The 27,294-nt window shown below is 36.7% G+C and overlaps 1 protein-coding gene across 4 annotated transcripts in view; it reads left to right on the top strand.

Moving 5' to 3' along the window:
* ASCC3 (activating signal cointegrator 1 complex subunit 3) overlaps nt 1-27,294 on the top strand; it is a 413,165-nt gene that overhangs the window by 368,109 nt on the left and 17,762 nt on the right. For all 4 annotated transcript variants that reach the window (XM_049897967.1, XM_049897961.1, XM_049897954.1 and 1 more), the window contains one exon: nt 7,362-7,586. In XM_049897967.1, the coding sequence (XP_049753924.1) occupies nt 7,362-7,586 (225 nt within the window). The remainder of the gene's footprint in view (nt 1-7,361; nt 7,587-27,294) is intronic.

The following is a 27,294-nucleotide window of genomic DNA, read 5'->3' as shown; positions in this document are numbered from 1 at the left end:
ATCCTGAGCCATCCTTACAATCGTTGTTATGCTTGAGCTCATTGTTGCAGCCACTGTGTCAGTCCACCTCGTTGAGGGTCTTCCTTTTTTCCACTGACCCTGTACTCTGCTAAGCATGATGTCCTTCTCCAGGGACTGATCCCTCCTGACAACATGTCCAAAGTATGTAAGACGCAGTATCGCCATCCTTGCTTCTGAGGAACATTCTGGTTGGACCTCTTCTAAGACAGATTTGTTCTTTTGGCAGTCCATGGTATATTCAATAGTCTTCACCAAGACCACAATTCAAAGGCGTTAGTTCTTCTTCCGTCTTCCTTATTCATTGTCCAGCTTTCACATGCATATGATGCGATTGAAAATACCATGGCTCGGGTCAGGCACACCTTAGTCTTCAAGGTGACACCTTTGCTCTTCAACACTTTGAAGAGGTCCTTTGCAGCAGATTTACCCAATGCAGTGTGTCTTTTGATTTCTTGACTGCTGCTTCCGTGACTGTTAATTGTGGATCCAAGTAAAATGAAATCCTTGACAACTTCAGTCTTTTCTCCGTTTATCATGATGTTGCTCATTGGTCCAGTTGTAAGAATTTTTGTTTTCTTTATGTTGATGTGCAATCCATACTAAAGGCTGTGGTCTTTGATCTTCATTAGTAAGTGCTTCAAGTCCTTTTCACTTTCAGCAAATATTCAACGATTTTGAGAATGGCACAAGACCAGGCAGTTTTTTGTTCTGTTGTACATAGGGTTGCCATGAGTTTATTCAATCTGTATACTGAGCAAATAATCCAAGAAGCTGGACTATATGAAGAAGAATGCAGCATCAGGATTCGAGGAAGACTCATTAACAACTAGCAATATGCAGATGACACAACTTTGCTTGCCGAAAGCTAAGAGGACCTGAGGTACTTACTGATGAAGATCAAAGACTTCAGCCTTCAGTGTGGATTACACCTCAACATAAAGAAAACAAAAATCCTCACAACTGGACCAGTAAGCAATATTATGGTAAATGGAGAAAGGATTGAAGTTGTCAAAGATTTCATTTTACTTGAATCCACGACCAATGCCCATGGAAGCATCAATCAAGAAATTAAACTATGGATTGCATTGGACAAATCTGCTGCAAAAGACCTCTTTTAAGGGTCGAAAAGCAAAGATATGACTTTGAGGTCTAAGGTGTGCCTGACCCAAGCCATGATATTTTCATTTACCTCATGTGCATACAAAAGCTGGACAATGAATAAGGAAGACTGAAGAAGAATTGATGCATTTGAATTATGATGTTAGTGAAGAATATTGAATACACCAGGGACTGCCAGAAGAATGAACAAATCTGTCTTGGTAGAAGTACAGCTCCTTAGAAGCAAGGATGGCAAGACTTTGTCTCACATACTTTGGACATGCTGTCAGGAGGGAGCAAACCCTGGAAAAGAACATCACGCTTGATGAAGTAGAGAGTTAGTGAAAAAGAGGAAGACCCTCAACAAGATGGAGTGACACAGTGACTGCAACAATGGGCTTAAACATAGCAACGATTTTGAGAATGCCACAGGACCAGGCAGTTCTTTGTTCTGTTGTACATAGGGTTACTATGAATTGGAACTGAGTCATGGCACCTAACAACAACAACGACTAATGATACTGCTCATCATTACATAAAGTATCTATAAAAATGTTTTGCCCATTTTTTTACTAGACTGTTTTCTGACTTGAATTTTGAGAGTTCATTGTAATATATGTATTCTGGATACAAGTCCTTTATCAAGTATATGCTTTGCAAATTATTTGAGTCTTTAACTTATATTTTCATTCTCTTAATAGTATCTTTTTAGAAGCAGAAGTTTTTAGTTTTGATGGAGCTCAATTTATTAATTTGTTCTTTTATGTATCGTACTTTAGGTTTCCTATCAAAGAAATCCTTGCCTAACCTTAGATCACAAAGATGTTCTCCTATATTTTCTTCTGGAGGTATTTTTTTTTTTTTTTGTGCTTTAAGTCAAAGTTTACAAATCAAGTCAGTCATATGAAAATTTATATACACCTTGCTAGGAAAAAAAAAAAATTTTTTTTTTTTTTTTTATATACTCCTAGTTGCTCTCCTCCTAATGAGACAGCACACTCCTTCTCTCCACTATTTTCGTGTCCATTCAGCCAGGTTCAGACCCCCTCTGCCCTCTCATCTCCCCTCCAGACAGGAGCTCCCCACATAGTCTCATGTGTCTACTTGATCCAAGAAGCTCACTCCTTACCAGTATCATTTTCTATCCCGTAGTCCAGTCCAATCCCTGTCTGAAGAGTTGGCTTTGGGAATGGTTCCTGTCTTGGGCTAACAGAAGATCTGGGGACCATGACCTCTGGGATCGTTCTAGTCTCGGTCAGACCATTAAGTCTGGTCTTTTTAGGAGAACTTGAGGTCTGCATCCCACTGCTCTCCTGCTCCCTCAGGGGTTCTCTGTTGTGTTCCCTGTCAGAGCAGTCATCAGTTATAGCCGGGCGCCATCTAATTCTTCTGGTCTCAGGCTGATATAGTCTCTGGTTTATGTGGCCCTTTCTATCTCTTGGGCTCATAATTATCTTGTGTCTTCGGTGTTCTTCATTCTCCTTTGCTCCAGGTGGTTTGAGACCAATCGATGCATCTTAGATGGCTGCTTGCTAGCATTTAAGAACCCAGACGCCACTCTCTTCTGGAGGTTTTATAGTTTTAGATTTTTACATTTAGGTCTGTGATCCATTTTGAGTAAATTTTTGTATATGATGCAAGGCTGGGTTCAAAGTTCTTTTTTTTTTTTTTCCGTGTACCATTTCTTATTCTAGTACCATTTATTTAAAAATTACTCTTTTTCCACTGCTTTATCTTTGAGGCTTTGTCAAAAAATCAGTTGTCCGTATATGTATGGGTATATTTCTAGACCCTGCATTCTATTCCAGTACAACTCTTTTTTGATCAGTGTAGGTTAATAATAAGCCTTGAAATTGGTAGTCTTATTGATTTCTAATTCAGTTTTATATTATGGTCTGAAATACGCTTTATAAGCCCCATCTGTTCTTCATTTTCTTTTTGTTCTTTTTCTGCCACCTTTTTAAGTATTCTTTGTGAAACTATTTTATCTCCTTTGTTGTCTTATTAGCTCTAGCTTTTGTGTTTTTCTATTTTAATGGTTGATTTAGGATTTCTTGAATACATTTTTAACTTAGTATAATCTGTCTTCAAGTGATATATACCACTTCATGTATTGTAAAAGGACCTCACAGTAGTGTTTTTCCCTTTCTCCCCTCCCAGACTTGCTGCTTTTGTCATACGTTTTACTTTGGCATGTTACAAACCATGTAATGCATTCTTTATTATATTTGTGTAAACAATCATTATCTTTTTATAAGAACAAATTCTTATGTGTGTATGCATGTAGTTACCATTTCCAGTGCCCTTCGTTACTTTGCATAGATCCATATGTTCATCTGGTGTTATTTGTTTTCTGTCTGAACAATGTGCTTTAACATTTCTTGCAATGCAGGTCCTGCTGAGTTCTGTCAACTTTTGTATGCCTGAAGAGCCTTAATTTTTTTTTTATTGTGCTTTAAGTGAAAGTTTACAGCTCAAGTTAGTTTCTCGTACAAAAATTTATACACACGTTGCTATGTGACCCTAGTTGCTATCCCTGTAATATGTCAGCGCACTCCACCTTTCCACCCCAGATTTCCTGTGTCCATTCAAGCAGCTCCTGTCCCTTTCTGCCTTCTCATCTGGCCTCCAGATAGGAGCTGCCCATTTAGTCTCATGTATCTACTTGAACTAAGAAGCACATTCTTCACAAGTGTCATTTTATGTCTTATAATGTAGTCTAATCTTTGTCTGAAGAGTTGGCTTTGGGGATAGATTTAGCTCTGGATTAACAGAGAGTCCGGAGGCCATGCCTTCTGGGGTTCCTCCAGTCTCAGTCAGACCATTAAGTCTGATCTTTTTGCTAGAATATGAGTTCTGCACCCCTACTTTTTTCTTGTTCCATCAGGGACTCTCTGTTGTGTTTCCTGTCAGGGCAGTCAGTGGTGGTAGCTGGGCACCATCTCGTTCTTCTGGTCTCAGGTTGATGGGGTCTCTGGTTTATGTGGCCCTTTTTGTCCCTTGTAAAGCCTTCGTTTTTGAAAGATTATCAATGGATATAGAACCCTAGGCTGACACTTTTTTTCCTTCAGTATTTTAAAGAAGTTGTGCCACAGTCTTCTCACTTGAGTTGTTTCTAATGAGAAATCTGCTGTCTTCCTTATCTTTGTTCCTCTTACATAATGTGTTTCCTCCTATGGCTGCTTTTCAGATTTTCTCTTTATCAATGATTTTCAGCAATTTGATTATGATATACTATAGTGCATTCTACTTCATTTTTTGTTGTGCTTTGGGGTTCATTGAACTTCTTGAATCTGTAGATTTATAGTTTACAAAAATTTAGAAAATTTTTAGCCATAATTTTTTTTTCCCCCCTGCACTTCTTACCCCAGGGACTCCAATCACAGGTGCATTAGGCCACTTGAAATTGTCTCAGAGCTCAGTAATGCTGTGTTCACTTTTTTCTCTCTTGTTTATTTTGGATAGCTTCTATCAATGTCTTTAAATTTGCTAACCTTTTCCTCTGCAATGTGTACTTTTCCATTAATACCATCTAGTGTATTTTCATTTCAGACATTGTAGTTTTTATCTCTACAGGCTTGAGTTGGGTGGTTATCTCCTATTTTTTGAACTTATGAAATACAAGTATAATAACATTAATGTCTTGGCTGCTAATTTTAATTAGCGGTTGGTTCTGTGTCAGTTCTGGGTCATTTTCCATTGATTGATTATTCTTTTCATCATGGATCATGTTTTCCCACCTTTTTTGGATGTCTGGTAATCTTTGATTAGATGCCAGACGTTGTTAATTGTTTCTTCTTTAATCGTCTTTATTTTTGTATTCTTATAAATCTTGAGTTTTTGTTGTAGAATGTAATTAAGCTACTTGGAAACAATTTGATCCTTATAGGTCTTGCTTTTATGATTTGTTAGGCAGCTTCGTAGAAATATTCATTCTAAGGGCTAATTATTCTTCCCTACTGAGGCAACACCTTCCTTCTCTATCCTATACATTGTGAACTACAAGTTTCTCTAGTCTTCAGGGTGGGAACAGGCACTATTCCTGGCCCTCTGCTGGACAGTTCCTTCTAATCCTGTTGGATGGTTCTTTTCCTGACCTTGAGTAGTTTCTGCACATGCATATGTTGATTCAGTACTCTGCTGAAAACTCAGGGGGGATCTTCTGCAGATCTCTCTCTCTCTGTTTATGTACAACTCTCTACTAGGTTCTGCAAACTCTAGCGGCCTTCATCTCCCTGGACTCTCAGATTCCCCCTCCTGCACCTGTCTGGAAACTCTCTCTATGCAGTAAGCTGGGGCAATCATAGGACTCACTTAGTTTGTTTCTCATATCTCAGGAATCACTCTTTTTCGTTGCCTTGTGTTTACTAGCTTGAAAACCATCGTTCCATATGTTTTGTCTTTTTGTTGTTGTTGTCATTGTTGTTGTTGCCGCGAGGCAAGCCCTGCCCCTATTTCTCTATCAAACTATATCAAAAAATGTTTGAATATTAACCTATTCAATTAATGTTATGAGTGAAGTGTAGGACATTCATATTAGCAACAATGGGTTGAATCCCAAATAACGACATATTTGGAAAAATAATATTTTTCTTCATAACTAGCACTAATAAGTAGATCAGTTTGTCTTTTTAATGGAATGGTCTCATTCCATCCAGTAGGTTTCAAAGGTACTTATTGACTTATATCACGGAGGCTACCTTTTACTACTGGACTCTACTAGACATAAGATTAAAAATCAAAACATTCTTTTATATTCCATGTATAGATTGAATTGTGTCTCCAAAATGATGTGTTGAAATTTTAAACTCTGATACCTGTGAATGTGGCATTGTTTGGAAATAAGGTCTTTGAAGATGTTGTCAGTTACATTAATATGAAGAAGGACGGGGCATCAGGATTGGGAGAGAACTTATTTAACAGCGTGCAATATGCAGATGACATAAATTTGCTTGCTGAAAGTAAAGAGGACTTGAAGCACTTGCTGATGAAGATCAAAGACCGCAGCCTTCAGTATGGATGACACCTCAACATAAAGAAAACAAAAATCCTCACAACTGGATCAATAAGCAACATCATGGTAAATGGAGAAAAGATTGAAGTTGTCAAGGGTTTCATTTTACTTAGATCCATAGTCACCACCCATGGAAGCAGCAGTCAAAAAATCGGAAAACACATTGCATTGGGCAAATCTGCTGCCAAATATCTCTTTAAAGTGTTGAAAAGTAAAGATGTCACCTTGAAGACTAAGGTACGCCTGACCCGAGCAATATTTTCAGTTGCGTCGTACGCCTGCAAAAGCAGGACAATGAATAAGGAAGACCGAAGAAGAATTGACGCCTTTGAATTGTGGTGTTGGTGAAGAATGTTGACTATACCGTGGACTGCCAAAAGAATGAACAGATCTCTCTTGGAAGAACTATAGCCAGAATGCTCCTTAGAAGCAGAATGATGAGACTGCGTCTTGCATACTTTGGACATGTTGTCAGGAGGGATCAGCCCCTGGAGAAGGGCATCTTGCTTGGTAAAGTATAGGGTCAGTGGGAAAGAGGAAGACCCTCAATGAGATGAATTGACACAGTGGCTGCAACAGTGATCTCAAGCATAACAACGATTGTCAGCATGGTGCAGGACTGAGCAGTGTTTCGTTCTGTGGTACGTAGGGTCACTATGAGTCAGAACCGACTCAGTGGCACCTAACAGCAACAACAACATGGTGGGTCCTAATCCAAACTGAGCTACTCCTTCTAAAAGAGGAGGAGAGATAGAGGGAAGACAGCCAGGTGACAATGGAATTATGCTGCATCTGTAAGGCAAGGAATGCTTAGGGCTACTAGAAGCGAGGAAAGACAAGAAAGGCTCTTCCCCTAGACCCTTCAGAGACAACATGGCCCTACCAACACCCTAACGTCAAACTACTAGTCTTGAAAAACTCTTGATTTCTGGTTCACTGCTGTGGCCCCAATGTTGAATGGAGTGTGTGGTGCCTAGTAGGTCCTCTATTACTTGTAGTACTATATTGATAAGAAGAACAGTCATGAATTTTAGGTATAGTGTACATTACTATCTTTTGGTTATATAGTAGTAACAGTATTGAACAAAGCAAAATTCCAAGGGATATGGCTATCTTATAGTTTTTCTATACTGTGTTTTAAATGTCAACAATTTAAGCTAAGAGGTATGTTAATTTCGGTTTTGATCCAGTAGATTAATGCATAATTTTGTGTGTTTGTTTATTTCAGGATGCAGAAGAATACACAGATTTGCCAGTAAGACACAATGAAGATCATATGAATAGTGAACTGGCAAAATGTCTTCCCATTCAACTAAATCCTCATTCATTTGACAGCCCCCACACCAAAGCACATCTCCTGCTACAGGCACATCTCAGCCGAGCCATGCTGCCCTGCCCAGATTATGACACTGATACCAAAACTGTCTTGGACCAATCTCTCAGAGTATGCCAGGTATGAAAGTTGTTTCTAATACCTACATTTTCTCCTATCATTTCTGCCTTTTTTTCTCTCATTTTGGGATAAAATATACTTGAATTTAAAAATTTTTTATAGTAGCAATTGAGAACAACCAGGTAAATCAGGTCAAGAATTTGCAAAGGAAAAGCAAAATACACTCAGTAAGATAATAGATTCAGTCATCCATTCAACCAAAATATATTGAAGGCAAACTAAGTGCCAGGCACTGTTCTAGGCACAAAGCATACAGCAGGGAACAAAACAGAAGAGTCCCTACAGGTTTTCACTCAAGATAGGGAGAATAGGCATTATAAGCCAAGATGTGATGATGTTGTTGTTAGGTACCATCAAGTTGATTTTGACTCATCGTGACCCTATATGAGAGTAGTACTGCCTCGTAGGGTTTTCTTGGCTGTAATCTTTACAGGAGCACATCAGCAGATCTTTCTCCTGTGGAGCTGCTGGGTGGGTTCAAACTGCCAACCTTCAGTTAGCAGTTGAGCACTTAACCGTTGAGCCCCCAGGGCTGCTTTGAAAGGTGATGAATGGTGTAAAAATAATAATAAATCACAGTAAAGAGAATAGAGAGAGATGGAAGGCACTGTTTTGCCATAGTTTCATGTGTTCAGGGACTATCTTGTTGATGAGGTGATGTTTAAGAAAGAATTGAAGAGAGGAAGAGAGCCATAGGGTTATCTGGGGAAGTTTATTCCAAACACTAAGGAAAGCAAGTGCGAAGACTCTCATGTAGCAACTTACTTGCTATATTCAAGGAAAATCAAAGAGGCCACTGTAAGAGACAGGGGAAAGGAAGTATTAGAAATGAAGTCAGAGAGGGCCAGGACTGGAGGTTGGAGAGAGAAATGAGTCAAACCATGTGATGGTAATGATTTTGGATTTGACTCTGAATAAGAGGAAAACCATTACAGCAGTGATTCACTAATGTTTACGTTGGTTATATCTATCAATATTTACCATATTAGCACTGCGAAAATTTTCAAATATTTATTAATTCACTTAAAATAGCATTAATAAATCTATTAGATGTTAACATATAACATGATTTTTCATGAAAAATAACTATATTTTCTAAAACAATGACAATGCTAGTGAGAAGTGTATAGCATTGTTTGATGTGTTTGCAAATCTCTTTAATGTCTAGTTTAATAGAGGTGGATAGATTTGTGTATCTCCTTTTGCAATCAGGCTGTTACAACACAATGTTGTAGTTGAAGTATATAAAGAAAATCCAGCCTCATATAGATATGTAGTTGAAAAAGGGAAAAATATCTTAATAGCCTTTTTGGATACTGTAGATATTCTTTTTTGATACTACACAAGACTTGACAAGTGGTATTTCTTGTAGGTTAGTTGCAGTGTGGAATCAGAAACCATATCAATGAGCTTTTTATACCTTGAACACTCTAGGGCTAAGCAAGAAATGATGGTGGCTGGAGCAAGTTAATACGGATGAGATTGCTGAGACTTGATTGGATCCTGTTTATATTTTTAAGGAGAGTGAACCGAAACTGCTAGTGGAGTAGATGAGGGTTTTTAGAGTAAGAAAGGAGCCAAAAATGATTCCAAGACTTTTTTCCAGAGGAACTGGAAGGATAGAGTTGCCATTTCCTGAGATATGATTGTCAGCAGGTTTTGATGGGAAAGTACACTTAAGAGGTTGAGATTATGAGGGATTTTTATTTTCTACATCACAGTATACCTTTTTTGGACATTTATGTAATAAAAAGATAATTTTTAAAACTCTCAAAAGACAGTTTTTTAAAAGTACAGTAAGTCTGTGAAGATATGTATACTACAACGATGTATGTTATGGGGTTGTATACAAAATTAAAGGTTTGGAAATAAACTAAATATCTTTCAAGTTATAAAACAGTTAATTCTATATACAAATAATACAATTCTATTTATGAATTCTATATGTCTACTTTATTTATGAATTCTATGTGTCTACATCTGTGTGTGAACCTATACCTAACGAGATGATCCAGGACAGACTTCACCAAACTGTTAACAGTAGCCATCTCTGGGTAGCAGGATTTGAGATTGTTTTTAATTTCTTCTTTATGTTGTTCTAGAATATTTTAATGTTTTAAAATGAGCCTCCAATATTTTTATTATCAAAACCCCCCACAATTTTATTATTTTAAAAAATAGGGATTTTGTATAAAATAGAGTGAACACAAGCTTATCAGGAGTAAGAAGGGAAGTAAGGTTATACTAAACACATAAATATTTTTGACACCCTTTTGTAACTAACACATGGTTTACTTCTCTAGGAAGATGATTTGCCACTCCTTATTAGTCACACTTCACAAATGAAGGTTAAAGTTCCTCAAGTTTTAGCTGTGGCCTTGTATACCCATTTGTATTTGCTATAACTTTTTTCCCCACAAACACTGACCTTTTAATGAACCCTAGACTCAGAAAAGGTTGGAGAGAAGTTGCAGGAGGAATTAAACTTTTAGATATAGCACCAGCCCTGTTATATTTGCAGATATAGTTGTAAGTATATATATCATATGTAAAAATGATAATGCACGATCAACTTATTGACACTTTCTTTTCCAGCACTCAGTAATGATTCAGAAACTATATAATAATAGAAATAAGCAGTTTACAAATTAATCTGTTTATAAATGTACTAGAATGGAAAGGATTCAGTCAGGTACTTTTAGTCTCTATTTTAGATTTTTTTTAAGTACAGTTTCTTGGGATTATGTATATATTGTTTGAATATTTTTTATCCTTCTGAATATCATCTGAGATTTTTCTCTTCAATTATAAAAGTAACACACTTCATTTTAGAAAATTTGGAAAGGGAACATATTAAAATTAAAGTCACTAATAGTAATTGAATCTTCGTTGCCCTGAATATGAAGCTCTTTTCTTGTGCTGCCTTTGCTTTACTTGGGTATCTGTTCTCATGCAATGGGTTAGGAGGTGTTCCTTCCTCTTCTAATTTTTGGAAAAGTTTAAAAGTGATTGGACTCACTTCTATAAATATTTGGTAGAATTCCCCAGTGAAGCCATTTAGATCAGGGCTTTGCTCAGAGGTTTTTGATTACTGATTCAATCTCTTCCCTTATTGTGGGTCTATTGAAATCTTCTGTCTCTTCTTAAGTCATTGTAGGAACTTTATGTGTTTCTAGGAATTTGTCCAGTTCATCTAGACTGTCTAATTTATTGGCATACAATTATTTATAGTATTCTCTTAACCTTTTTATTTCTGTAGGGTCGGCCTTTTCTTAACGAATTTTAAATTTAGTTTTTAATTTTCACTTTGATAATACTTTCAGTATTATAAAAATTTGTTAAAATAGTACAGTAAACTTGCCATACACCCTTCACACAGTGTTCCCTAATGTTAATATCGTACATAACCTCTGTATTGATTCAATTCTATCAACAACTGATCTACAGATGTTATTCAAATTTCATCAATTTGAATTTTATCCCACTTATGTCCTTTCTCTAAACCAGGACCTAATCAGGATCCCACATTACATTTAGTTGTCATGTTTCCTTAGTCTCCTTATCTTTCATAACCTTGACACTTTTATAGATCGTCCCTCATTTTGAGTTCGTCTGATGTTTCCTCATGATTACATTCAGGTTAAAAAATTTGACAGGAATACCACAGAAGTGATATTATACCCTCCTCAGTGTATCATACATGTCATAATGTAGATGTGTCTCATGACTGGTGATGTTAACTTTGTACCCTTGAGGTGGTGTCTGCCAGGCTTCTCCTCAATTACATTTTTTTCTTTTGTAATTTATAAGTATCTTTTGAGAGATAATTTGAGATTTGTTTCTGTTCATACTTTCCTTCACTTTTTTTTTGGCATCCTCTGGTGAGCTTTGCCTGAAACAGTTATTACTATCGTGATTTTTTATTTCCCTCATTCCTCCTGTATTTATTAATTTGAAATTCTACTGTAAGGAAACACTTTCCCTTATCCTATTTATTCATTTGTTTGTTCACTCATTTAATCGTTTATTTAATTCAGGTATTTGTTTCAACTATTTATATCAGAATAGACTCACGGATGTTTGTTTTCTTCTATAAGGTAAAATCCATTACTATCACTATTTATTTTGCCATTCATATTGTCCCATTTTTAGCTATTGGGACCCTCTCAAGTTGGCTCCTGTACCCTTTTGCCTTCCCGCATTATTTCTAAACACTTCTTACTTTCTGGTATCATGTGCTTTCTCTGCCTCAGCCCTGAAATCAGCCATTTTTCCAAGGATCCCTGGTTCATTTTATTAGAGAATGGTTTCAAAAACTAAAATCTGGACTCTAGCTGCAGTCTAGAGTGTTCTTGGTTTCATTGCTTTTACACCATCTTAGTGGACAAAGCTAGGAAATACAAGTATGTACACATACCTGTATCTATTTATATATCCACTTATCTGTGTATATATGTCTATATATGTGTATATGTATGACTTTATGAGAAATATATATAAATCCATGAGTTCGTTTTAATATCTCCAATTCTAATTCAATACCAAAGCGTTCATTTTAGCCTTAAACCCCCCCCTCCTTTTTTTTAATACAACTCCTTTCTCCATCTGTAAGGAACCTGGCTTTCATTAACCACAATATATTATTTCTTCAGTCCTAGAATACATAGGAGTAGTTTTAGAATTACTAACCGTTACCCTGAAAAAACAAATTCACTAACTAGAGTATAATAGTTGTATACAGTTTTATGGTTTTTGTTTTGTTTTGTTTTGTCTTATAGGCCCTTTTTCTTTGACTTTTGCACAAACACACACACACTTGCTCTCTCACTTTGTTTTACAAATTGTATATTATATTATTTTATAGCCTCTTTTTTAATGTAAGAATTTATAACAGTAAGTGTTCTTCTTGGCCTCATTTTATCTGTTCATATGAATAAATCATGGCTTATTTAATGAGTCCCCTATTTTTAGACACTTCTGTGTGCAATTTTTTTCTATTATAATTTATAAGCGTTAGTTTTGATCATCTTAAATGTTTGACTTTAGCTTTCCAGAAGCCATCTGGAAAGAAACTTAGTTGTGAAGAGATGTCAGCTTTTATCCTAAGTCCTTGTAAGAATGTGATAAAAGTAAGCAGGTCAGGAAGAGGAAAGAATATTAAGATTGCTGATGGAAAATGGGGAGAAAATCAAAAGTTGATAAAATTTTCCATGACTGATTCACAATTTCAATCATTGTACCCTGTTCTAATTTGATACCTTTAGAAAGCATTGGTTCAATCAGTTTTCCAAACTGCAGCTCTGCTGACTAATGGAAAATTATACCACCACCCTCATGGGACATCAGCATGACCTTGTGGTCTGTGGACGAGACTCAGGGCCACAGGCTCTGACTATAAATACAGCTCTGTTGCTGTTTTACTATAAGGCCTTGGGCAACTCACTTAACCCCTGGAGTCTCTGAGTAAAAAACACACCTTAGAAGAGTAACATTAGTTAATGTTTATAAAGTAAACAACAATTTGAGGAAGCAAGGAAATAGGTCTGTCTTAGTATCCACATTCTTAATAGTACTTTTATTTCCTTGCTTTATAATACCCATTTAATTCTAAAGGTTATTTTTAATTCCTTTATCATATAGAAACATACCTTTTATAGGAATCATCATTCAGATTATGAAAACTCTGTAGTGTTGACTATCTGTGTTCTGGAGTCTCTTTCACAAAAGAGAAAGATATTTGCAGTAGAATTCCTTCTGACTTGAAGTCAGAACATACAGTATAGTCTGCCTTTGCTTCTCTTATTCCGTGTCAAATTATGTATCGGGCATCTGCATCATTTTTTGGTTTGAGGTTTTTTGTCATGATTCCTTTTAATATTTTACTGTGACTACCATTTTTTAATTCCATCCCCCCCAAAAAAAAACAAAAATAAAAATTATTGTATTTATTCCAGTTTTTAAAATCTGCTTAAAATGCTCTAATTTGTAAACTGAATAATTACGTAATTGATTATTCTTACCCTTCACCTTTGAAATCCTCTTCTTGATCGTGTTAACTGTAAAATGTATCTTTAAAATGTAGAAAATGATGTGACATCTTTTCTATGTTGGGCGCACCAAAGAAAAGTGCTATGTTATGTTAGCCTGCGTCAGAAAATGACATATAGAAAGAATTAAAAATTAAAGTGACTTGCCTAAATTTTCTATATTTGATGACAAAACTAGGAACTGGTGATAAATTTATGGTGTGTTGATTTTCTGTCTTCCTCACACAGTTTTTATCAAGGAATAAAGAAATTGGCTTTCAGAGAAGTTAATAACTGTTAAAGGTGGTTTGTTGAGGCAGTCAGTGCTGAAACCAAATGGAGATTAAAAAAAAAAACAAAAACCAAACCTGTTGCCGTCGAGTCAATTCCAACTCATAGTGACCCTATAGGACAGAGTAGAACTGCCCCATACAGTTTCGAAGGAGCACCTGGTGGATTCGAACTGCCAACCTTTTGAATAGCAGCCATAGCTCTTAACCACTATACCACCAGGGTTTCCAAAAACCAAACCTGTTGCCGTCGATTGTTACCAGGACTTTAATTCCTGCTGCAATATCTCTTATCCTTTCTGAGAAGTGCCATGCATCTTTAAGTTAAAATCATCTTCACTTAAATGAAAAAGATTGAAACACAATACCAAGCCAGAGAGTATGAGGAAAAATGTTTATTATATGTTAGTCCCTGCTACTATCTTGTAATGGTGTTTATATCAGAACTTCCCACTAACTGAGCTTTCAAATGTTTGGTGTAAAAAGAAAAACCACGTTCATGGAGCTGACTCAAGTGAGCTGAGAACCAAAGGGCTGTGTGATTCAAATTTTAATTGTGCTGTCAATTTGCTGGGTTAATTTTGGACTATTTTTTTTTTCAGAAGTAGCAGAGGCCAGATTTACCCTTCATCTAATTTTATCTAGCCTATTTTATGGCCTAAGTTTTAATAAAACAAAACATTTGCATGCATTTAAGATTTATTTTAAAGGACTTCAAACAGCAATACCCTTAAGGACTACAAGATAAGTATTACTTTAGGAGAAAACACACACAAAGAAATGTAACAGTACACATTTTCTAAATCAGGAATTTACAAGATTTTCCCCACCAATTAGAAAGATCTCTAGAAACATATGGCTTCCAAATTTAAATTGAGTTGATGCATGTTAAATACCAAATTTTACCAGAATATTTGGGTAACTACATGCCATTCCTGTCCTGTCCAATGCCCACCACCCCCAACAACAACAACAACAACAAAATCACTATTTAATGATGGCCCATAAGGCAGACCTTCCTAACAGAGGTGGTGGTGAACACTTATGGAGGGTTTTCCTTTTGCTAGGTTCTGTTCTCATTGCTCTACCTTGTATTGATGTATTTGTCACGATAGTACAATGAAGCAGTGCAATTATTATCATCATTTTACAAAAGAAGACTAATGTAACTCTCCCAAGATCACATCAAAAACCAAAAATAGCCTTCAGCACAGGATGGAAACAAAAGTTTGTTTCATTGGATAATCTTTCCTCTATAACGATTGATTTAAAATTTGTATTCATGTAATACTGAAAATTTGTTTTAAAATGTGAGAACTTCACAAGAATTTTTTACTTCTTTTTAACCAAGAATTCCCATTAGAGCTTGAATAATACTTTTTAATTAATCCCTTCTTTTAAAAGTATACTCAAATCACCTCTCTTTTATTACTCTGGTTCCCTTTTCAACAGTATACCCATAGTTATTTTAACCAGTTTTAAGAGAAATGTGTTAATATGCTTGAATATATGTAACTTTTTTGTTACATCACTCTGCAGTGTCCAGTTGGCATGCTTTTTGCCTTTTTGTATCAACTGCTTATGGCCCTTCTCAAGATTCTGTATTATGGTATGTAGACCAATGAATTAATCATTTGCTTCTCCACATTTTCTCCCAAAGCTACAATAATTGTACATAATGGGGAGAGATAAAGGAGAATGTCATAATTAGAAGATAACCCTATAATAAATAGTATATTCACTCTAGAACAACTTCTGCATAGGTTGCATAGGTTTACTATTAAAGCACACACACATATTTTATGGTCTTCTCTTATTCTTTAAGATTTGCCTTCTCTACTTAGGTTAGGTCTGTTTTGGCTTCTTTCACTTGCTAATCACGACCGTTAATGGGGTTCTTTAAAGGAAGCTTTTTTGTCCCTCCAACTGGTCCTTTTTGACAAGCTTCTAACTTCAGGTTGCTATAGGCAGTCTCAGAGATTCCTTGTCCCAAGATACTGAACTACCAAATTCCTAAGAGATAGCATACACCCCCTCCTAACTGTTAAGGAAATGAATAAAGATCTGTATTCCACATAAAAAAAACATATTGCTATGGACTGGATGCATTTCCATTTGTTGTTTTTAGGTGCCGTCGAGTTGGCCCCTATTCATATCTGTTTATGTACAACAGAATGAAACGCTGCCTGGTCCTGCGCCATCCTTGCAGTCATTGCTGTGTTTGATTCCATTGCTGCAGTCACTGTGTCAATCCATCTCATTCAGAGTCTTCCTCTTTTTTGCTGACTCTCTACCAAGCATGATAGCCTTCTCCAGGCTGATTTCTCTTGGTAACATATCCAAAGTACATGAGAGGAAGTCTCACCATCCTCACTTCTAAGGAGCACTCTGGCTGTACTTTTTCCAAGGCAGTTTTCTTCACTCTTCTGGCAGTCCGTTGTATATTCAGTATTCTTTACAAACACCATAATTCAAATGCATCAATTCTTTGATCATCCTTATTCATTATCCAGCTTCGCATGCATATGAGGCAATTGAAAATACCTTGGCTTGGTGCACCTTAATCCTCAAAGTGACATCTTTGCTTTTCAACACTTTAAAGAAGTCTCTTGCAGCAGATTTGCCCAATTCAACGTGTCGTTTGGTTTCTTTACTCCTGCTTCCACGGGCATTGGCTATGGATCCAAGTAAAATGAAATCCTTGATAACTTTAATATTTTCTCCATTTATCATGCTGTTACTTACTGATCCATTTGTAAGGATTTTTGTTTTCTTTATGATGAAGTGTAGTCCCTACTGAAGACTGTAGTCTTCGATCTTCATTAGTAAGTGCTTCAAGTCCTCTTTGCTTTCAGCAAGCAAGGTTGTGTCATCTGTTTATCACAGGTTGTTAATGAGTCTTTCTCCAAACCTGATACCACAATCTTCTTCATATAATCCAGCTTCTCTGATTATTTGCTCAACATATGGATTGAATAAATATGGTGAAAGAATACAACCCTGATGCACACCTTTCCTGGTTTTAAACCATGCAGCATCCCTTTGTTCTGTTTGAACAACTGCCTCTTGGTCTATGTACTGGTTCCTCATAGGTACGATTAAGTGTTCTGGAATTCTCATTTTACACAATGTTATCCATAATTTGTTATGATCCACGCAGTCAAATGCTTTCGCATAGTCAATAAAACACAGATAAACATCTTCCTGATATTCTCTGCCTTCAGCCAGGATCCATCTGACATTGGCAATGATATCCCTCATTCTATGTCCTCTTCTGAATCTGCTTGAATTTCTGGCTGTTCCTTGTCAATATACTGCTGTAACCATCTCTTATTATCTTCAGCAAAATTTTACTTGTGCACGATACTTTACTTGTGCACGATATTAATATCAGTCAATAATTTCTGCATTCTGTCTGATCACCTTTCTTTGGAATAGGCATGTATATGGATCTCTACCAGTCAGTTGTCCGTAGATGAGTGGTTTCTTCCAAAGTTGCATCTATTTGTTGAAACATCTTAATTGGTATTCTGTCAATTCCTGGAGACATGTTTTTCACCAGTGCAGCTTGGACTTCTTCCTTCACTACCATTGGTTCTTGATTATATGCTACCTCCTGAATTGGTTGAACATCGGCTAATTCTTTTTGGTACAGTGACTGTATTCCTTCCATCTTCTTTTGGTGCCTCCTACATTGCTCAGTATTTTGCCCATAGAATCCTTCAGAATTGCAGCTTGAGCCTTGAATTTTTTCTTCAGTTCTTTCAGCTTGTTTTTCCTTTTTTTTTTTTTTTTTCTTTTCTAACTCCAGGTCTTTGCACATTTCATTTTGCATTGTCCTACTGGAAATGGTCAAAGGTAAATCAAGGCAGTGACCTTGAAAATATGCCAAGTGATTCAGCCCCTGAAAGGAAGAATTTTAAGAAGCTATGTTCTGGTGGGAAACCCTGCTGGCATAGTGGTTAAATGCTGCAGCTGCTAACCAAAATGTCGGCAGCTCAAATCCACCAGGTGCTCCTTGGAAACTCTGTGAGGCAGTTCTACTCTGTCCTATAGGGTTGCTATGAGTTGGAATCAACTCAATGGCAACAGGATGTTCTGGTGGCTGTGTTTCCATTGTTTCATTAAGCTATGGCTAACTTTAATATAGGAGCTTACCACTTTTTATTATTTTTCTTAATGTCCAAGTTTTTCTGACCTACTAAGTTTCCAGCCTTTCTTCTTTTTAACATGTGAGATAATATGTAGCTCATATACCACTCAATGTTAAAATATTCTAATAGGCTTTGTCATAAATGGTGTCTTATAACAATTAAATAATAAGCTGCATAACAAAATTTTTTAAAAAGGGAATAAAAAATAATTCCATATATCCTGTAATGTATGAACTGGACTGATATACCCTACTCCATTCAGAAAACCATCTTAAATTTGCAGAAACAAATCCGTAACAGTTTATTGGTGAGGCTGTTTTTTAGCTCAAATTTGAAAACAATAACTTGACTCTTTGTCTTTTGCAACAACTGCTAATAAACTAAAAGTGTACTATATTCAGATAACACCAACCAGTATTATATTTTCCTACAACATGCAGCTATTCTGAAAACACATTTTGCCTTCTATCTATTTTTTAAAAGTATGTTAATTGATACGTGTGTGTGTATGTGCACACGTACATATTAGGTAAGAATAGGAAAGAATAGGATAAGGGAAGCAAAAGAAGATATACTGACATGGGTATTTTTCATTGACCTTATTCTTTTTCTTGAGATACACTGTGACTAGTTGTTGTTAGTTGCCCTCAAGTTGATTTGAAATTGTGGCAACCCTGTGTATACAGAGTATAACTATGTTCCATAAGGTTTTCAATCCTGTGCCCTTTTGGAAGCAGATCACCAAGGCTGTCTGCTGAAATCCCTTTGTGTGAGTTCAGATGCCAGCCTTTCAGTTGATAGCCTAATGCATAACCGTTTGTGCCACCCAAGAACTCCTAATATGACTATAGTTGGGTCTGTATTTCTAATAACCAACCGTTCACATTTGTAGCAGATAAAAAGCATAGAATATTTGATGCCAGGAGCCATGGAGCCAGGCTAACTAACGTAGCCTTTGAGGAGTATTTACCTATGGATGCACTAACCACAGGCTTAGTGGGCAGTCATTGTATTGAAGAATGTCAGTGTCAATTAAATGACTGAGTTTTAGAAATTGACCTGTCTGTCTTCTGCAACTACTTCTGAAAAACTAGAAGTATATTATATTCAAATAACACCAACCAGTATTATATTTTCCTGTAACATACATGGATCCATGGAGGCACAGTCGTTAAGAGGTCAGCTGCTAACCAAAAGGTTGGTAGTTCAAACCTATAAGGCAGTTCTGCTCTGTCCTAGAGGGTTGCTATCAGTAGGAATCGACTTGACAGCATCAGATTTGGTTTTCTTTTATGTTAACGTGCATACTCATAGCAGTGAAAATAGTTCAGGTGTCACAGAGCTTAGCAAAAGAAGTACTTGGTCAAATCCTTAATCAATTAGTTGTAGTAAATGTTTTGATGTGGCAAATGGTAGCTAAAATTTTTCTGTATATTCTTAGTAGAATCCTTTCAAGTTCTTATTATAATTAAACCAAATGAAAAGATTATCTTCAAAGTACACAGTAAGGTTTCAAAAAGTTTCTTCACATCATTTTGAGAAAAAGATGGGCACATTATCAGTGAATAAATTTTTACACTTCCAAAATTGGATTATACATATATTTAGCAATCTGAAATTTAAACAGTTAATTCCTACTACCCAAGTGTTTAAATTGTCATAAAATGAAAATTAGATCATTAAATATATGTTTTATGAGTATGTTTTAGGAATATTTTTACTATGAACATACATTTGGAAGATTCTGTATCACCCAAGGTATGTTGGCTATTTGTCAAAAGCTATCTATAACATCGTAATGAGCCCTGGTGGCACAGTTGTTAAAACACTTGGCTGCTAACCAAAAGGTGGGCAGTTCAAACGCACCAGTGGGGAAGAAAGATGTGACACTCTGCTCCCTAAAGATTACAGGCTTGGAAACCCAGGGGGGCAATTCTACTCTGTCCTATAGGGTAACGTGAGTCAGAATTGACTCAAAAGCAACAGGTTTGGGTTTTCGTTTGTATATGGTGACTTGAGCACAAGGCTTGGCACACACAGTAGATCTCAGTATATCACGACTAGAGAAAATGAATAAATACTTCACTTCTCTTTTCTAGTTCTTTCACAGGAAAAGTCTTTAAAAAGGAGGATTTGTTATGTGTGGAGCCCTGGTGGTGCAATGGTTAAGAGCTTGGCTGCTAACCAAAAAGTTGTCCGTTCAAATCCACCAGCTGCCGTTCTACTCTACTCTGTCCTTTTGGGTCATTATGAGTTGGAATCGTCTCAATAGCAATGGGTTTGGCTTGGTTTTCTGTTGTTGTTGTTATGTGTGGATTCTCACAAGTTTTTTAAGATTTTCTGCCAAGTCTGAATTTTCTACCATCATGTAATCTATTTTTCATAAACATCAGTGTGACCTCATCAAATTCACATAGACCAGGATGACGTCTAATTTGGGCTGCTTTGCCGGCCAAACTAGCAGAAGTTCATATCTTGCTATAGAAGCCTGATGAAGTTTTATTAACGAATGACTATTAAAAAGCAAATATTTCTAATTGAACTTAATTCTGAGTATTTATTTTTTCAAATGCAAAGATCCACACTATGGTGCAGAATCATTCTCCCAGTTGGTAGTTATTTTATCCTGTATCAAGGCTACGTTTCATCTCCACTGTAGAACACTCAAAACACCACTGAAAGTAAAGTGCCATTCCCGCTACTGAAACAATACAGAACTGATGTATTTAGCATTTCCAAAACTAACACAAATGTGTGGATTTTGAGGTCTTAAACACCTTTACTTACTCTTGTGGATTTACAGGCAATCTGCCTTCAAGGACTATAATATAATTTGGAAGGCTAGTTCCCCCTGGGTGACTTTACCTGTAAGCTTTTGTATGACAATTTGGTGATGGTTTATTGATGGTATGATGCTATTATGAAAGATCCTTTTACTCCCAGCTCCTCTCCTCATACCCACATAACAACTCTTTTCCCGATTGGGACTGTCGGAAATGAGTAATGCTTAACCCATTTGTGTGATCAATTCACTTAAGCAGCTACTGTGAAATGTTAATCACAACTTTAATTTGTACTGCATTAGCATTTTGATTAACTTGTAGGCTTGCTAGCACACTTGAACTGCTTTTACTCATAGTTACAGCTCGGAAATGACTTTTTGATTAATTAAGTTTGTTAGACAGCAGCTGAGCTTCCTGAATGCTAACCTTCTAGGGGTAAAAGTTCAGGAGAAAGTTCCTTCGAACAACTGTTGCTATTGGAAAAGATTTTTATAAATGTACTTAGAGCATTTTAATTATCAACAAAATATCGTGTCATTGCTTACAAACTGACCTGAACCTTTAAAGGAGTGTGCCTTTCTGTCAAGAAAGCTTTTTTCAGGTTTTCCAGTCATTGTAAAACTTCTGGGAGCTCTTGAACTAAACTGTGTATTTTCTAACAGTTGGCTAATAGCTAATGTTTTAACAAGCTGCCTAGGATGAATTTCCATAGGTTTTTTTGTTTTTGTTTTTTAATAAAGTTTTAATTTTAGAGTAGTTTGATTTATAGAAAAGTTCCAAAAGTAGTACAGAGAGTTGCCATCTACCCAGTTTTCTCTATTATTAACATCTTACATATGGTACATTTGTCACAATTAATGAACCTATATTGGTACATTGTTATTAGTCTGTACTTATTCAGAATCTGTTAATTTTTACCTAAGGAACTTTTTTCCATTCAAGGATCCCACTCAGGATACCATATTACATTTAGCTATCATGTTTCCTTAGACTTTTAGCCGTGACGGTTTCTCAGACTTTCCTTGTTTTTGATGACTTTTCCATAGCGTTTTGCATTCTCATGACATTCCATAAATAACAACTTGATTTGTATAAATTAACAAAAATCTTTTTACTCATTCTGGACTAAGTAAATCTCTTTCTCTTAATCTCTGACAATTTATTGCCTTTATGTCATTGAATTTGAACAGTAGTAGCAGCATTGTCTAGTCATTTCAACCTTTGTCATCCTATTTGCATGTAGTTATTCTAGTCCCTACGCTATCACTGACACATCAGGATGACTATTTGGAAACAATTGGAAAAGGAAGAAAATTTTCACAGAGGAGGAAAAAGTATAAAGGGAGTTAAAAGAAAGGGTGCAAGTCTACAGGATGTCAAGAGGTGGGTAGAAAGACCAGTGCTGAACATCACCTGTCCAACTGCATGTATACACCCGACAGCCGCAGAATCGTGAAGACGCTATAAGAACTAAATTCACAGACTTCTTAAACTGAAGTTTAGATTTTAGAGAAAAAATTTTAATACTGAACCTTAGAGCTAGAGCTTGTTATCTCCCTGTTAATATGCCTCTTTATGTATACTGAATGATGTGATTTTTCTTTTAAACATGGCCTACATTAATGTTTCTATTTCCTTGCAACGAAGTTTGCTTGACTAGGTCACGGTGCTCAGTGTTCTGTTTTACCATTGGATCATTGAAATCCTGAATTTAGTTGTGCTTCAAAAGATATTTAATGCCTGTATCTCTAATATTACAAGGAGACCTGGTGGTGCAGCAGTTAAAGCACTTAGCTGCTAACCTAAAGGTCAGGAGTTTGAGCCCACCAGCTGTTCTGTGGGAGAAAGATGTGGCAGTCTGCTGCGGTAAAGATTTACAGCTTTGGAAACTGTATAGGGCAGTTCTACTCTGTCCTATAGTGTTTCTGTGAGTCGGAATCGACTCGACAGCAGTGGGTTGGTTAGTTGGTTGGTTGGTTGGTATATCCAATACTAAAATCTAATATCTCACTACATGCTAGATTAAAATTAAGTATTTTCGTTTTTCAGAAATTGCATTGACGTGAAAGAAATCTCCCCTGTTTTCTATCTTTTCAGGAACACCCTCACCAGTGCTTGACCCTAAGTGAAATCTGGCTGTCCTAGAGTACTCATTTTCCTTCTTGCATGAAAAATCCCCCCTTTATTTTATCATTCTCACAAGCTATGAAAATTCTGCAACTGTATTTCAACAAATGTTTTACTTTGGATATCCATAGATTTCTTTATCTGCTATCCTCTAAACTCTAGATCTCTTTTCCTACTTTCCTCAAACACCAGATTCATAGTCTTCAGCTCCACCATAGTGGCTTCAACAGGTGTCCTTTATAACCTAATCATGTGCATCCTAAACACCTCTACTCAAATGACTATTATATCCATCCCACTTGAGCCACCACTTCCCTGATATCATCCTCTAAGTCTCCTCTCTGACCACAGCATCTTTATCAGTCAGCTTAACTGAACATTTCTGTTACTCATTATGACCTTGAATCTCTTATCCTCTTCCTGGTCCCTCAGTTTAGTCCTCAGTCCCCTTATGACTTCACTTGCTGCCATAAGCAGGATTGGCCCCTGAGTTGGTCATTTCAACAGTGATGTCACTAGTACTCTAAAATCTCTCACCTCCCTGAATAATCATCAGCATCTGAATTTTCAGCTTTCACACCCATTGCTAATTATTGTTGGAAATAATCGTAAAACATTGTTAACCATTTCTACTACAAAGTCATGCTGTTGAAACTGACTACTGCTCCAGTTTTAGTCACATCATTAATTTACCCTAGTACTTATCCTAAACCCTTTTTTCTCTCTTCTCCCAGCAAGAGACATCATCTCCTATTTACAAAAATGATTGAGACACTCTAATGTAAGGGTCTGTCAGTTCGTCATACTGTGCTGGCTTACATGGTACTATGGAAGTTATGCCACCAGTATGTCAAATACCAGGAGGGTAGCCCATGGTGGAAAGGTTTTAGTGGAGCTTCCAGACTAAGACAGACTAGAAAGAAAGACATGATGGTCTACTTCTGAAAAAACTGGCCAGTGAAAACCTTATGGACAGCAGTGGAACACTGATACAGTGCCAGAAAATGAGCTCTTCAGGTTGGAAAGCACTCAAAATATAACTGGGGAAGAGCTGCCTCCTCAAAGTAGAGTCGACCTTAATGACATGGATGTAGTAAAGCTTTCAGGAGCTTCATTTGCTAATGTGGCATGACTCCAAATAAGAAGAAACAACTGTAAACATACATTAATAATCAGAACATGGAATGTATGAAGTATGAATGAAAGAAAATTAGAAGTCAAAAATGAAATGGAATTCTTGAGATCAATATCCAAGGCATTAGTGAGCTGAAATGGTCTGGTATTGGCCATTTCGAAATGGACAATCATGTAGTCTACTATGCCAGAAATGACAAATTGAAGAGGGATCACCTCATGTTCATCATCAAAAAGAACATTTCAAGATCTATCCTGAAATATAAAGCTATCAGTGATAGGATGATATCTATATGCCTACAAGGAAGACCAATTAATACGACCGTTATTCAAATTTACGCACCAGCCACTCATGCCAAAGATGAAGAAATTGAACATTTTACAAACTTATGCAGTCTGAAATTGACCAAACATACAATCAAGATGCATTGATAATTACTTGTGATTAGAATGTAAAAGTTAGAAACGAGAAGGATCAGTAGTTGGAAAATATGGCCTTGGCGATAGAAATGATACAGGAGATCACTTAAAAGAATTTTGCAAGACCAATGACCTGTTCATTGGAAGTACCTTTTTCAATCACGTAAATTGCAGATATACACATGGACATTACCATGTGGAATATACGGGAATCAAATTAACTACATCTGTGGAAAGAGGCAATGGAGAAGCTTGATACCATCAGTCAGAACAAGGCTGGGAGCTGACTGTGAAACAGACTATCAGTTGCTCATATGCAAGTTCAAGTTCAAGCTGAAGAAAACTGAAAAAAGCCCATGAGAGCCAACGAACGACCTTGAGTATACCCCACCTTAATTTAGAGACCATCTCAAGAATAGATATGATGCACTGAACGCTAATGATCAAAGACAAGACCATTTGTGGAACGACATCAAAGATAAAGAAAGCAAAAGGTCATGAAAAAGAGACAAAAGGAAAAAAGGCTAAAATGAATGTCAGAAGAGACTGTGAAACTTCCTCTTGAACATACAGTAGCTAAAGCAAAAGGAGACATGAGTAAAAGGGCTGAACAGAAGATTTCAAATGGCGATTCAATATGACAAAGTAAAATATTATAATGAAACTTGCAAAGACCTGGAATTAGAAAACCAAAAGAGAAGAACACACTAGGCATTTCTCAAGCTGAAAGAGCTGAAGGAAAAATTCAGGCTCGAGTTGCAATATTGAAGGATTCTATGGATAAAATATTGAACAATGCAGGAAGCATCAAAAGAAAGTGGAAGAATTACACAGAGTCATCATACCAAAAAGAATTGGTCGATGTTCAACCAATTGAGGAGGTAGTATGTGACGAAAAACCGATGGTACTGAAGGAATTAGTCCAAGCTGCACTGAAGGAACTGGCTAAAAATAAGGCTTCAGGGATTGACATAATACCAATTGAGATTTTCAGCAAATGGATGCGACTCTGGAAGTGCCCACTCATCTATGCCAAGAAATTTGGAAGATAGTTACCTGGACAGTTGACTGGAAGAGGTCCATATCCATGCCCGTTCCAAATAAAGGTGATCCAGTGGAATGCAGAAATTATCGAACAATAGCATTAACATCAATGCAAGTAGAATCTCGCTCAAGATAATTTAAAAACAGTTGCAGTGCAGTACATTTACCAGGAACTGTCAGAAATTCAAGACAGATTCAGAAGAGGACATGGAACGAGGGATATCATTGCTGATGTCAGATGGGTATTGGCTGAAAGCAAAGAATACCAGAAGGGTGTTTACCTGTGTTTTATTGACTATGCAAAGGCATTTGGCTCTGTGGATCATAGCAAATTATAGATAACACTATGAAGAATGGGAATTCTGTAACACTTAATTGCGCTCATGCAGAACCTGTACATAGATCAAGAGGCAGTTATTCCAACAGACAAGTGGATACTGCATGTTTTAAAATCAGGAAAGGTGTGCATCAGGGCTGTATACTTTCACCATATTTACTCAGTCTGTACGTTAAGCAAATAATCCAAGAAGCTGAACTATATGGAGAAGAACATGGCATCAGGATTGAAGCAACACTCATTAACAACCTGCAATATGCAGACGACACAGTCTTGCTTCCTGAAAGTGAAGAGGACTTGAAGGACTTAAAATGAAAATCAAAGACCACAGCCTTCAGTTTGGATTACATCTCAACATAAAGAAAACAAAAATCTTTGCAAATGGGCCAGTAAATAATGTCATGATAAATGGAGAAAATATTGAAGTTGTCAAGGATTTCATTTTACTTGGATCCACAATCAATGCCCATGGAAACAGCAGTCAAGAAAATCACATGACGTATTGAATTGGGCAAATCTGCTACAAAAGACCTCTTTAAAGTGTTCAAAAGCAAAGATGTCACTTTTAGAACTAAGGTGCACCTGACCCAAGCTATGGTATTTTCAGTTGCCTCATATGCATGCAAAAGCTGGACCATGAATAAGGAAGACCAAAGAAGAATTGATACCTTTGAATTATGGTGTTGGTGAAGAATATTGAACATTTGAATTATGGTATTGGTGAAGAATTATGGTGTTGGTGAATACCATGGAAGTTCAGGAGAACGAACAGGTCTGTCTTGGAATAAGTACAGCCCAAACGCTCCTTAGAAGCAAGGATGGCGAACTTTGTCTTACATACTTTGGACATGTAATGGGGGAGGGACTGGTCCCTGGAAAAGAAGATCATGCTTGGTAAAATAGAGGTTCAGCAAAAAAGAAGAACTTCATCGAGATGAACTGACACAGTGTCTGAAACAGTGGGCTCGAACATAGCATCAATTGTGAGGGTTACACAGGACTGAGCAGTGTTTTGTTCTGTTGTACATGGGGTGGATATGAGTCTGAACTGACTCGAGCGTGCCTAACAACAACAATATGAGCACTCTCAGTTACCCTCTCTGCACCTCCAAGCTTCTCTTTCTTTAGTGACTGTGCGTGTGAGATCTTTGGTGACCAGCTGCAGCGCTTCTTTTTACCCCAGCAGCAGAAATTTAATTTATTCCATGCTTAGTATATGCTGCCCTCTATTTTGATTTATGCTTTCCAGCCCCTAACCTCAAGAATATTACAGTCCACCTGGAAAGATAGAAAGTGAACTTTCTGATAATAAGATAATATGGTATTAGTGTGTTAGCAACTGGTTAAAGCTTTCGGAAGATAGACACAAGCCTTAGAAAGCCCTTTATCTAAT

The sequence above is a fragment of the Elephas maximus genome, chromosome 1 (assembly GCF_024166365.1).
Source record: "Elephas maximus indicus isolate mEleMax1 chromosome 1, mEleMax1 primary haplotype, whole genome shotgun sequence".
Lineage (NCBI taxonomy): Eukaryota > Metazoa > Chordata > Mammalia > Proboscidea > Elephantidae > Elephas > Elephas maximus.
The sequence above is the reverse complement of the archived record's forward strand: the minus strand, read 5'-3'. Positions and strand labels throughout refer to the sequence as shown.